The 14,872-nt window shown below is 44.5% G+C and overlaps 3 protein-coding genes across 3 annotated transcripts; 2 read left to right on the top strand and 1 right to left on the bottom strand.

Moving 5' to 3' along the window:
- The first annotated feature begins 2,855 nt into the window (after window positions 1–2,855).
- On the top strand, window positions 2,856–3,248 carry LOC134578499 (histone H2A type 2-B-like). The gene has a single exon (XM_063437489.1). It carries the CDS (start codon window positions 2,856–2,858, stop codon window positions 3,246–3,248), a length of 393 nt encoding a protein of 130 aa, XP_063293559.1.
- Window positions 3,249–4,379: 1,131 nt separating this feature from the next.
- LOC134578498 (histone H3-like) lies at window positions 4,380–4,790 on the top strand. Its single transcript, XM_063437488.1, has one exon. The coding sequence runs from the start codon at window positions 4,380–4,382 to the stop codon at window positions 4,788–4,790; it is 411 nt and encodes a 136-aa protein (XP_063293558.1).
- Window positions 4,791–6,479: 1,689 nt separating this feature from the next.
- LOC134578497 (histone H4-like) lies at window positions 6,480–6,791 on the bottom strand. Its single transcript, XM_063437487.1, has one exon. It carries the CDS (start codon window positions 6,789–6,791, stop codon window positions 6,480–6,482), a length of 312 nt encoding a protein of 103 aa, XP_063293557.1.
- Window positions 6,792–14,872: the final 8,081 nt, after the last annotated feature.

The following is a 14,872-nucleotide window of genomic DNA, read 5'->3' as shown; positions in this document are numbered from 1 at the left end:
GGGGAAATCAATAATTGAGGGGAGAGCACTATGAATTTTTTAAAAAAAAGAAAGAGCTGTTCCCATCTCAGTCCCTATCCTACCCCACAAACCCTCTCTTTTACACTACACACATACACAATGCATCCCCCCCACACACACAGAAACATACAATGCATTCCTACTCACACACAGACACACCCGAAACACACAATTCATCCCTTACGTTCTCTTACATAATTAATGCACCCCTTACAGACACACACTGCATTCAATTACATACACAGACACAAACCTTGCACCCCTTACACACACACACACACACAGAAACATACAATGCATTCCTTACACGCAAACACACACTACATCCCCTATAAACACACTACATCCCTTACACAAATTGCACACATAAAACATCTCCAACTCATGGATGGGCCATGTAGGTGGATTTATGTGTGGGCATTGTAGGCGTATGCCCCCTGGGGGCCCAGACCTTGAGCTGTGTAAGGGGCCCTAAAAAATGGAGCTGCTTCCTGTTCGTTAATTGTTGTGAGCACTGTTAAAAACAGTCTCTAGAGAGCCTCTTCTACACCAGACCTGTGGAGCCAGACTGAGCCCATCATCAGCCTCTTGTCCTCATCTGGTGGTAAGTAGGCAATCCAATATATTATTAGTGGCACTAATCTCTAATTTACCTCACATTAAATGGATACTATAGTCACCAGAAGCACTACAGCATAATGTAGTGGTTCTGGTGTCTATAGCCTGTGCCTGTAGGCTTTTTTAATGTAAACACACTGTCTTTTCAGATAAAAGACACTTTGTGAAGACTGGCGTTGGCCCATATGGCAGAGCATATGGGCGGGGCATTGTGATGTCACATGGTGGGCTGGACATATGGGGGGGGGCGGCAATTTTTTTTTTGCCTAGGGCGGCAAAAATCCTTGCACCGGCCCTGTATGTGGGCAGGACAAAACGCCCTTTACAAACCCGTGTAAATGAACACATTAGAAACATAAAAAAAGGTTATGACAAACATAGTGTTTCAGAGCATTTTAATTCAGTACATAATAGAGACCCCCAATGTCTGGAATTTATGGCAATCCAAAAAATCACACTCAACTGGCGAGGGGAAGATGAGATTAGGAAATTAGGCAAGATAGAAACAAAATGGATTTTTAACCTCAACACTTTAGCCCCTGCAGGTCTTAATGCAGATTTTGAGCTATGCCATTTTTTATAAAAAAAACATGTATACTCTTTAATCACCAACGTTCGTCTTCCACTGGTTTTAAAAGCATTTTGTCTATTTTATTTTCTTTGCATGTTTTTTGTATAGATGTGATACCACCTTTTAAATAAGAGAGCCAACAGATACACTCACCTAAGGAAAAATCCATACCAACTAGGATATAAAACAAATAATTAGATGTGTATTTGAAAAAATGTTTTCTGCAGAAAATAGGCTCCATGTATAAAAAGCACATCCTAAGCACAAGTCACTTTTTTTCCACTAAATTTAAAGAAACCTGCATGATTTTTAATTAAAAAGGTTTACATAAAAATGGTTTATTGTGTTTTTAAGACAAGATTATATATTGAAAACGGAATAACTTTAATGGAAATGCTAAAAAAGGCTAGCAAAGCATTTTTTCTGTTTTATATATAAAGAGCATACATAAGAACATTTAACTGTACACTTCTTTCTTTTATCTTCGTTTTATTGTTGCAATTGAGCCAAATAGGCTCCAAATATGGACTTGGCAAATCGCCATTTTCGGACTACATTCCCCATAAACGACCGGACGAAAACCGGAAGTGACGCGCTGGGCGCAAAGCACTCTGGATCCTGTAGTGCCGAAAAACCGGAAGTGACGCGACGGCTGTTCAAGTCACGTCAGGTGATCGGAAGGACCATTCCGATTGGAAGGACGCATTTTAGGCGGGATTTTACAGATTTAAAAGTACAGAGCATCAAGAAGTCTTTTACAAGCTGACTGAGGAAGCCGTTTTACCGGCGAAACGCGTTTTAGCTTTTAAAGTGGACTTAACATTTTTATTGGAAACCACTAATACTCATAATATATTTGTTCTTATCTGTTTTTTATTTTCTAGAAAGTATTTTATATTGATTATTTATACATTGTAATAAATTCATCTATTTTTTACTACCAACTGTATCCAGCACCAGTGATTCCAGGGAAGGGGCAGTGTCACCCCACAAATTGACACTAGGTCTGCATACTTAGAGCCAGTTACCAAAAGGCTCTAAACAAGGTGAGCATTTTAATCTCATTTCTTAAAACTCACAAAAACTACAAAGGATGCTACACTTAGCTCGTTAATTCTGTGTCTTTTATATACCGAGTGGAGAGGAGAATACACCATCCAATTTGGAGAGAGGGGTCGTGTGATCTACCTTTAAAGACACAGACGTGCACAAGTTTAGAGCCTAATTCACTTGAAAAGGCTCTAAAAAATGTGAGTGTAGACATAATTGTGAACTCACTCAATTTCCAACCACAGTGTTAATATACTGCACAATTATTTGTATATATTCTTGTTTTTTTCTGTATATTCACTACATTGGAAAACGCAAAGGGTACCTGTCTTTGAATTACAGCTCTTTACACAACAGGGAAAACTGACTAGACTAGCACTTCAGCTTCTCCATTTACTATTGGTCAGCGCCATCTTCTGGTGGGATTCAGACACGCCTACTCTCTAGTTCCTGGAATTGATTGGCTGTCCTTAGAACTCCCCATTCTCGGCACCTAACCAATCGCAGAGCAGAATGGATTTATAAAAGACAGGGCTAGGGGAGGGCTAGCTATAATTTCTCTCTGATTCTTTTGTCAGGAGTATGTGTAGCAATCATGTCTGGTCGCGGAAAGCAAGGTGGAAAGACCCGTGAAAAGGCGAAGACTCGCTCGTCGCGAGCTGGGCTGCAGTTCCCCGTCGGCAGAGTTCATAGTTTGCTCAGGAAGGGCAATTATGCAGATCGTGTAGGAGCCAGTGCCCCCATCTATCTGGCCGCAGTGCTGGAGTACCTGACTGCTGAGATTCTGGAGCTGGCAAGGAATGCCGCTAGAGACAAAAAGAAAACCCGCATCATTCACCGCCACCTCCAGCTCACTGTCCGTAACGACGAAGAGCTCAACAAACTGCTTGGAGGAGTGACTATTGCCCAGGCAGGTGTCCTGCCTAACATCCAGGCTGTGCTGCTGCCCAAGAAAGCCGAGAGCCACAAACCCGCCAAGAGCAAGTAAAGCGGACAGCTGCTGCATCAGCCTCACCTTCCAAACACAAAGGCTCTTCTAAGAGCCACCCACAGTCTCCACAAAGAGTTGATTAATTGTTTCACTGCGCGCAACTGTCTCCCTTGTCTGCTTTCACACACACACACACACCCCACGCTGGAAACTCATGAGCAAGCTAAAGTAATAGGGGGTCTTTCTCGTACTGCACGCAATGCCGTTTGCAGTCTATATCCAGTCAAACCTTCCAACTCTTGAACTCGTGTTAGAATCAGTGGCTGACATGCATGCCCAAGATATTAAGTAAAACATCGGGGCAAGTGTATATAGTGTGTACGTAGCCAGGTGCAGTGGCCTCTAATGCAAAGCGAGGGCATCTTTACATCCCTCCCACATAGGGTTCCTCCTCTCCCTGTCTGAACATGCAGCGTGAAACCTAGTATAGGATATGGTGCTACAGCTCGGTTCTCTGTGCTGCTCGATGTACTAACGCAACTTTAGTAGCCTGGCCTCCCCAGTGCACAAGGGGATCCTTGCAACATTGTTTCAATGAGTGGATGCCTTGTAACAATCCCTGCTTCCACCCGCTCTGCCTTATGTAGCTCGGTAGTAAGGCAGCTGAGCCACTGTGAGCTAAAGTCCTTTATCAGACGCGGGTTCGTGTTCACACTTTAAGTGAATCCCATCAAAAGAGAGTGTAGGTCCCATGCCCCCCCTCCCCTTCGGTAAAGCCGCTAGACCCATCAATAAGTAGATCAGTAGTAATACGTCCATTACTGCCCACTGCCAACCCTATCAAGAAGAAGCGTCTAAAATAAATGCCGCCGGGACCGGAGGGGTCAATATCGGCTTAAATTCCGTCTGTGGGGACGCGAGTCCAGCATGCCATGGTCTGGATAGAATGTGAGCACGGGGATCGACTTGGGGGGAGGGGGAAAGCGTTTATTATCTGCGGCCGGTCAGTGAGGGTGGGGGAGGGGATTCGAGGCAGTTAATTTGAGCAGGCATTTTTTAATTATGATTTGCGCTTAGTTTTCAACCAATCAGAATACTCCACCCACCTCATGAACCAATGAAAAAGCCGTACAGGCTATAAAGCGCAGGCTAAAGCGCAAAGCTTTCATTCACTGCGGTTTAGTTACAATGGCCAGAACTAAGCAGACAGCTCGTAAATCTACTGGAGGTAAGGCTCCCCGCAAGCAGCTAGTCACCAAAGCTGCCAGGAAGAGCGCCCCAGCTACCGGCGGAGTAAAGAAACCTCACCGTTACCGTCCAGGAACTGTGGCTCTCCGTGAGATCCGGCGTTATCAGAAGTCTACTGAATTGCTGATCCGCAAGTTGCCCTTCCAGCCACTTGTCCGTGAGATTGCTCAGGATTTCAAGACTGATCTGCCCTTCCAGAGCTCTGCTGTCATGGCTCTGCAAGAAGCCAGTGAGGCTTACCTGGTCGGTCTCTTTGAGGATACCAATTTGTGTGCTATCCACGCCAAGAGGGTCACCATCATGCCCAAAGTTATTCAGCTGGCTCGTAGAATCCGAGGGGAGAGTGCTTAAGTTGAAGCCTGCTAGCACAAACACAAAGGCTCTTTTCAGAGCCACCAAATCAGCACTCGAATGAGCTCCAGCACATATGTACTCACTTATGAGCCCTCGCATACACTCTTTCAACATTGCTCAAATGTATCCAGGCATTTCACTCCTCATTTTGCATTTCACATTGTTTCACCACAATTTCATAGCCTGTAATCAATGAGCACTCCTATTCTCTAGCACACGGTACAAGCGATCATGTGGAGAAAAGAGAAAGAAACGTACTATGTGTATCTATGTGTATATTTACAGCTGGCAACAATGTTTCTAATGAAGTGGCATTACGTTGCAAGCATGTATAACATGTAGGCAAGAGTAACAATATTCAATAGCCCAACTCGTCAAAGTCCAGGTTACACATCCAGCCAGACCGTCAAGAAAAGTATTTGTCCACAATCATAATGCTTAGGAAGTGCATTTAGAGCCCTTACAAAACTGGCTCGATTTAAATGCTCCGCGATATAGTACTAGCATTACAAGAAATGGAGTAGTAAAAGTGCAGGCATATATCGAAGTGTACACTGTAACGGCAGCTGGTTCCCTTATTTAATACTATAATGTCTTAAAGCATAGAACTTAGTAGGGCTAACCATACAGATATCATAATTTTATATAGTTAGTGTAAGAGATCCTCTATTTAACAGATATAAATAATTGAGAATACAATATAAAATAAGGATTGTCTTGGAAGCAATAGTTTTGTCTTTTAGATATTTATTATATAAAAACATAAATATAGACATATAAAATCCATTGAGCAGAGTTTATAAGATTAAACTAAATGCTTGCAAATATCATTAATAGGTTAACATACCCTTCTGAACATGTCATCATGTCAGCCTCTCTGTCATTTTAAGATGGAGCAGCATCTGTCTCCAAGTCTCTCCTCTGGTCCTTAACATTTAAAAGTACACCTATTTATACCTTAGGTGTCTTCATTTTAGGGTTACCGTAGTTCATACATGAAAAAGTAACACTTCTTTTACTTTATTCATTTTAGGACCTCCCTTGACTTGGCAAAAATACAAGGAAATAACTAAAGGGTGTATACATCATGGACATTTTCCTGACTTAGTTCAAGATGTCTGGACATCCTTATCTACTTAAGGTTACCACAGTATATTGTGTACTGAAAGAATCATAGGATAGCCTTGAAGCTTGTTTATGCATTATTGTTATTGTAATCCGTCTGGGACAAAATGGCGTAAACATAATATGCACTGAGGTTGTTGCTTAAAGAAACCTCTATGAAAAACAATATGTTCCATTCCTAACTCCTTGTCAGTTTGCAATATCTCTTAAAGACAAAGTACACAGTTTAAAGAAATACAACAATTCATTATAAAACTTGTAATATTTGCATTTGTCCATAACAACACGATCTACATGACCATTAACACTACAAAGGAGAATGCTAGAGACTCAAATACCTCGATCACTCTAAACTGCGATCTAGAAAACGTGTTTAGTCTCTCTCTGCCTGTGAGCAGTGTGTACTTCTATCTCCATCCCGGGGTGTGCGCGCGCAGAATGTAGTTTGTAAGGTATGGAACGGTTTGAAGTGATTAAGGATATATCTTTTGGTGAAAAGGTGGGTGGCCCTAAAAAGGGCTTTTGGGTTATTGGGGTGTGCTGTAAAGTCGAGCGAGAGTATTAACCTCCGAAGCCATAGAGAGTGCGACCCTGGCGTTTAAGGGCAAAGACTACGTCCATGGCGGTGACAGTCTTCCTCTTGGCATGCTCGGTATAGGTGACAGTGTCCCGGATGACATTCTCCAGGAAGAGCTTCAACACGCCACGTGTTTCTTCATAGATGAGACCGGAGATACACTTCACTCCTCCTCTGCGAGCCAAGCGACGAATTGCAGACTTGGTAATACCATGGATATTGTCACGTAGGACTTTCCTGTGATGCTTAGCGCCACATTTTCCGACACCCTTTCCTCCTTTGCCTCTGCCTGACATGGTTCTGCTGTTCCTTGAATCCGAATGATACGAGAGTAAGCGCAAAGCTCTTCCTTATATACGACTTGGGCAGACCAAATGGTGAACTGCAGCACAGGAGGAGGGATTATGTAGACACGCACCATTACCATTTTTTTTTTAACTGAACTCTTTTTCTCTTTTTACCAAAGCTGTGTAAACGCGCAGGATGAAACAGGAAATTGTGAAATGTTGGGAAGTCTAATCATTTTCATCATGTCTTTAGTGTTTCTTTGAAAGTCGGCTTAGCTACTGCACATGGTTTCATTTCTTGGGTTTTACCACACTTTGATTTCCTATGTAAGCGATTCCCATGTGAGAGATGCCGATGCCAGCCCAATAATTATCACCATGTAGATATTCAGCTATGAAAACAGCAATCCCTAAAATAGTCTGTGCTTTATTCTCTTACCAAACAGGGAAACAAATAAAATAAGATCTAGGCTGGAAGGACACTTTGTGTCTACTTCGGATTGTAACAATATATGCGTCCCTCCCTAAAACGTGACTAAAACGTGTTTAATGAGGAAATTCTCATCGTATCTCTGAATGGAGGGAATTAAAAAAAAAAAAACAGCGATTGAATGTGTCACTGTGCTGTGAAACTGGTATACGGGGACGTAGTCACATCGACTAGCTATGTACTATTAAATAACACGCGCATGTCTAATCATCTCTAGCACTAGATGCTGGGATTACAGCATTCATTAGGTTAATCCTGCCGTTAGAATGAGGAGTGAGAGGGTAAATGTAGTGAGTGCATGTGTATCACAAATACAGCTCTGACTGGAGAAGGTGGTGGCTCTGAGAAGAGCAGTTATTTTATTATTACATTATTATTACATTATTATTACAATTATTATTTCAAATATTGTAACAGAGCTCCTTGTACCCTGGTTGCGTACCTCCACCAAGCTTGCTTCCTAGCTGTAACCAGGACACCCTGAGCACTTCAACCCCAGTCTCCGCAGTTAAACTGGGGTCTATCCGGAACTCTCCCACCCTAGAGCAGGGTATTGTGCTAAAGTTTCAAAGTGATCAGACTATCCTGCACAGGGTATAGCTGTCTCACCCATACACTAGCCAAGACTCTGTAAGGTCCAAGCTGTCTTCCCGCTCATCTTGAATGCACCAGAAGTCTGTAGCTTGCCCAAAAACATCCCATAACAGATCAGGGCCATCTTAGTTCTCCCCCTCTAAGCATTTGTGACCAACAATACACGGGTAGTGGTATGCCACTGCAAGGCCCGGAATGATTCACCCAACCACAGTGGCGTCTCCAGGATTCAAACTTAGGGGGGGCACATAAGGGGCCAGGGACAAAATAAGGGGGGCACATACATACATACACACACAGAGGGCTCGACAAATTCCAGGCGCCAGGTCGCCATGACGACTAGACATTTCACCCTGGCACCTGGCATTTGTCAGCCCTTTGCTAAGCCGCGCAGGAAACATTAGAGCCGGCCTCCGCAGGGAGCATGGAGATGGTGCGTGAGGGAGCAGTAACCTTCCTGAAGTTCCTCTCTGCTCCTTTGTGTGCTGTTTAGTAACATGACATCACTCCGCCCCCAGCATCACTTCAGAGAGCGCACAGAGGAGCAGAGAGAAACTGCAGGAAGACTGGGAGTAGACACACTGGACGCCAGGGAAAGATCCACTCAGCTCTCCCAAAGGCTGGGTGGATTTAAATTGAAACAAAAATATTAAATTGTGATTGTGTGAGAAAATGTGTGTGTGTGTGTGCTGGAAGGGCCTGTAAAGTGTGTGCATGTGCATTTAGGGGCTGTATTGTGAGTATATGTGTATTAGGGTTGCACTGTGTGCTTATTAAAGGGACACTATAGTCACCTGAACAACTTTAGCTTAATGAAGCAGTTTTGGTGTATAGAACATGCCCCTGCAGCCTCACTGCTCAATCCTATGCCATTTAGGAGTTAAATCCCTTTGTTTATGAATCCTATTCACACCTCCCTGCATGTGACTTGCACAGCCTTCCATAAACACTTCCTGTAAAGAGAGCCCTATTTAGGCTTTCTTTATTGGAAGTTCTGTTTAATTAAGATTGTCTTATCCCCTGCTATGTTAATAGCTTGCTAGACCCTGCAAGAGCCTCCTGTATGTGATTAAAGTTCAATTTAGAGATTGAGATACCATTATTTAAGGTATATTACATCTGTTTGAAAGTGAAACCACTTTTTTTTCATTCAGGCTCTGCCAATCATGCATACATATACAGACTGCCCCCCCCCCCCTCCCTACACACAGACTGATCCATACATACACATACTGATCCATACACACACACAGACTGATCCATACACACACACAGACTGATCCATACATACACAGACTGATCCTTACATATACAGACTGACTCCCCCTACACACAGACTGATCCATACATACACAGACTGACCCATACATACACAGACTGACCCATACATACACAGACTGATCCATACACACACAGACTGCCCCCCTACACACAGACTGATCCATACACACACACAGACTGATCCATACACACACACAGACTGATCCATACACACACACAGACTGATCCATACATACACAGACTGATCCATACATACACAGACTGATCCATACATACACAGACTGATCCATACATACACAGACTGACCCATACATACACATACTGATCCATACATATACAGACTGACCCCCCCCCCCCCCCTACACACAGACTGATCCATACATACACAGACTGATCCATACATACACAGACTGATCCATACATACACAGACTGATCCATACATACACAGACTGATCCATACATACACAGGCTGATCCATACATACACAGGCTGATCCATACATACACAGACTGATCCATACATACACAGACTGATCCATACATACACAGACTGATCCATACATACACAGGCTGATTCATACATACACAGGCTGATCCATACATACACAGGCTGATTCATACATACACAGGCTGATCCATACATACACAGACTGATCCATACATACACAGACTGATCCATACATACACAGACTGATCCATACATACACAGACTGATCCATACATACACAGACTGATCCATACATACACAGACTGATCCATACATACACAGACTGACCCATACATACAGACTGACCCATACATACAGACTGATCCATACACACACAGACTGATCCATACACACACAGACTGATCCATACATACACAGACTGATCCATACATACACAGACTGATCCATACATACACAGACTGATCCATACATACACAGACTGATCCATACATACACAGACTGATCCATACATACACAGACTGATCCATACATACACAGACTGATCCATACATACACAGACTGATCCATACATACACAGACTGATCATCCATACACACACAGACTGATCATCCATACACACACAGACTGATCATCCATACACACACAGACTGATCATCGATACACACACAGACTGATCATCGATACACACACAGACTGATCATCGATACACACACAGACTGATCATCGATACACACACAGACTGATCATTCATACACACACAGACTGATCATCCATACACACACAGACTGATCATCCATACACACACAGACTGATCATCCATACACAGACTGATCATCCATACACACACAGACTGATCCATTCACACAGACTGATCCATACACACACAGACTGATCATCCATACACACACAGACTGATCATCCATACACACACAGACTGATCATCCATACACACACAGACTGATCATCCATACACACACAGACTGATCATCCATACACACACAGACTGATCCATACACACACAGACTGATCCATACACACACAGACTGATCCATACACACAGACTGATCCATTCACACACAGACTGATCATCCATACACACACAGACTGATCATCCATACACACACAGACTGATCATCCATACACACACAGACGGATCATCCATACACACACAGACGGATCATCCATACACACACAGACTGATCATCCATACACACACAGACTGATCATCCATACACACACAGACTGATCATCCATACACACACAGACTGATCCATACACACACAGACTGATCCATACACACAGACTGATCCATTCACACAGACTGATCCATACACACACAGACTGATCATCCATACACACACAGACTGATCATCCATACACACACAGACTGATCATCCATACACACACAGACTGATCATCCATACACACACAGACGGATCATCCATACACACACAGACGGATCATCCATACACACACAGACTGATCATCCATACACACACAGACTGATCATCCATACACACACAGACTGATCATCCATACACACACAGACTGATCATCCATACACACACAGACTGATCATCCATACACATACAGACTGACCAATACATACACAGACTGACCCATACATACACAGACTGATCCACACACACACAGACTGACCCACCCTACACACAGACTGATCCATGCACACACAGACTGATCCATGCACACACAGACTGATCCATGCACACACAGACTGATCCATGCACACACAGACTGATCCATGCACACACAGACTGATCCATACACACACAGACTGATCCATACACACACAGACTGATCCATACACACAGACTGATCCACACACACACAGACTGATCATCCATACACACACGGACTGATCCATACATACACAGACTGATCCATACATACACAGACTGATCCATACACACACAGACTGATCCATACACACACAGACTGATCCATACACACACACTGATCCATACACACACACTGATCCATACACACAGACTGATCCATACACACACAGACTGATCCATACACACAGACTGATCCATACACACAGACTGATCCATGCACACACAGACTGATCCATGCACACACAGACTGATCCATGCACACACAGACTGATCCATGCACACACAGGCTGATCCATGCACACACAGGCTGATCCATGCACACACAGGCTGATCCATGCACACACAGGCTGATCCATGCACACACAGGCTGATCATCCATGCACACACAGGCTGATCATCTGTAGCGGAACGCAGTAAGCCTGTCCTGCAAAATGCCTGTGTGACTGTATTCGTTATATTTTTACCTATGTTGAAATTGCTATTCGCCTATTTAATATGTGAATTGTATGTTATTCGGTAGTTTCCATCCGTACTATATACTTATGGAAACTACCGAACGGAGAGACCACCCCGGAGAGAAGTGTGCCAGCAATTAAGGTTCACATTCTCTCCAAACCGCAAGTTAACCGGCTCATTAACATTGTGACTGGGTGGCCGCCATTCGGCATGCGTACACGTGGCGGCGGCCATCTTACGCATGAAAATCTCAGCGGTGTTTTGTCGTCGAGTGTCTGGAACTCAAATCGGACACTCAAACAACCCAACACCGCTGAGACCTCCAGAGCTCCGTAACTGCAGAACGGAGAGACCTAACGAATCCCCATTCGGTAGTTACAAAGTACCGAATGAGGGAATCACTATCTAGGTGAATTAAAGTATGGATGGCAATTATAAATGTCTGTTTTAACTGCCGAACGGAGACCGACCGCAGGGCCCATTCTCATGGAACCCTTTTCGGATACCAACTCGTGTGCGGTCGGTCAAACTTCACCTTCCTGTAACTGCCGAACCACTGGTCCGATCTGGGTGAATTTTGGATATTATATTCACCCAGATCAGGGCTACCTAGCGGTACCCTAATATTAAGGATATGTGATGATTTAGGGGTACATCCAAGTTTGGGGTAAAGTACTGTACAAGTTAAGGGGATTATGACTCACTCTGAGGGGAGGAGATGTGTGGGAGGTAACAAGCACTGCATTGGTTACTGTCATAATTACTGTAGTTCCCTCCCTTGCATGGGAGCAGGCTTTATAAGAAACCTTGGAATAAACGATTGTCAGTTCTACTCCTGAAACTGTGTGTCGTCCAGTTATTGGGAGTGCTGTGGGGATTTTGCTGTACCTTTTTACCTGCTGGAAACTCTGCTGTGGATTTACTAATGACTTGTTCCTGAACCTTCCTTGGATCTAAAGTGGAGAATAGCTGTGAGAAATCAGCTCTCCGCTACATTGGTTGGCAGCGCTGGGATCCAGACTCACAGAGGAACAAGGATTAATGGAGATTGACCTTTCTACGCTAAAGAGAACCACATTGAAAGACCTTCTGGAAGCGAAAGGTGTTTCTGCCAGCAGCAAATCCAAAGCAACGCTTATCACCGAAGTAATGGCAGAGTACAGAGCAGAAGAGGTCCAGGCCACGGAACAAAGACCTGAAACAGAACAGGAGGAGTTCCAAAGGCATTTACAATTCAGACTGGCCTTTTATGGGGAAAACCCACCAACAGAGATCATCTCTAAAACAATGACAGAGGTGCAGGAGTTTGTGATGAGAAACAGGAGACCACAAACACCGGAAAGAAGTGCAGCAGAAGCTGTGACACAAGAGGGTAAGCCTAAAATTCCCTATCAAGCTTTTAAAACGTATGTGGAAGCAGAGGAGGATATAGATGCCTTCCTCCAAGACTTTGAGAGACTGTGTACGCTGCATAACATACCAAGGGAAGAGTGGGTACCCATATTAGCAGGACGGCTGTCAGGAAGGGCAGCTGAAGCTTACCGCACTGTGCCTGATATTGAAATTAGGAACTATAGCCGGGTAAAAGAGATTATCCTGGCCCGGTATGCAATAACACCAGAGGCATACCGGAGGCGCTTCAGGGAATTGAAAAAGGCGGACAAAGATTCGCACGCAGAGTGGGCTTGCCGACTAGAAAGGGCAGCTCTTGGGTGGATGCAGTCGAGTAAAGCGCGGTCCATGGAGGACTTGTTACAAATGCTGCTGTTGGAGCAGTTTTATGAGGGGATATCCTCAGAACTACAGGAATGGGTGAGGGATCGTAACCCCACCACCCTCACCGAGGCTGCCAAAAAGGCAGATGATTTTATGGAAGCTCGCAGACAAACCAAGGCAGTGAGTACCAAACCTGTCATGCGGCCACTAGGGGGGAATTCCTTCTCTCCTAACCCTCAACCCCCACCAAGACAACTCCCTCCACCAGCACCAGCAGCAGCGCAGCAGAGATACCGCACACCTGCTTCTGTGCAATGCCACCGATGCCAGAAGTGGGGACATTTCCAACGAGATTGTCCGCAGTCTAGAGACCGCACCACCTGGATCCGACCAGGGCCTCCACCACCACCACCGAGAGCAGCAGCGCATCACTACCAGGACGAGGTACCACTTCCCTACAGCTCTGCCGTTCCAGTCACGACTGTAGAACAGTGGGAAGTGCTGCATGAGGCCAACCCCTTACAAGCACAGGCGGATAATCGACAGCACCATAGGCAGACCGTGTATCTGGAAGGGAAGCCTATGCAGGGGCTCAGAGACTCGGGAGCCACCATCACCCTGGTGCAAAGTCATTTGGTTTCGGACAAAGCCAAACTGAATAAGACTGTGGCTGTCAGGGTTGCAGGGGGAGCCGTGTATCGGCTAGACACAGCCAGGGTACACTTGCTGTAACGGCTACCCAGATAGAGAGAGGGTTTCTGCCGTTGAGGACGTCCTTTTTCCCTGCAAGCTGCTGTGGAGAAGTAGGCTGATGTAATCCCATCCACGATATCCAGAGTGAGGAGCAGGTTCAGCTGTAAACAGGAGCAGAATAATATTCCCAAATAATCCCCTTCCAAGAACGAGACGAGGCTACGTTTTGAAGGGTCAAGATGAACTGAGGACTGGAACACCCAGCCTGCTTTTTATTAGAAATAGATACACACAGAACACTCCCAGGGGGAGGATGAAAACAACCAATAATACAGATGGTAACACCCCCACGTCTCCTCCCCTCAGATAACTACATAACCCAATTAAAATGTCCACATTTTTCCACCAGTTCTGGATGTACCCCAAAAACAGGGGGTACAGCTTTAAATCCGGTAGCGCTGGATAGCTCTCCTTCAGGGGGACAATATATCCAAAAATCACCCCATTCGGATGTACAGTTCGGGAGATATAACGTTCCAAAGTTTTGACCGAC

This window comes from Pelobates fuscus, chromosome 12 (genome assembly GCF_036172605.1).
Source record: "Pelobates fuscus isolate aPelFus1 chromosome 12, aPelFus1.pri, whole genome shotgun sequence".
NCBI lineage: Eukaryota > Metazoa > Chordata > Amphibia > Anura > Pelobatidae > Pelobates > Pelobates fuscus.
Note: the sequence above shows the minus strand (reverse complement) of the source record. Positions and strands in the feature narration are given on the sequence as shown.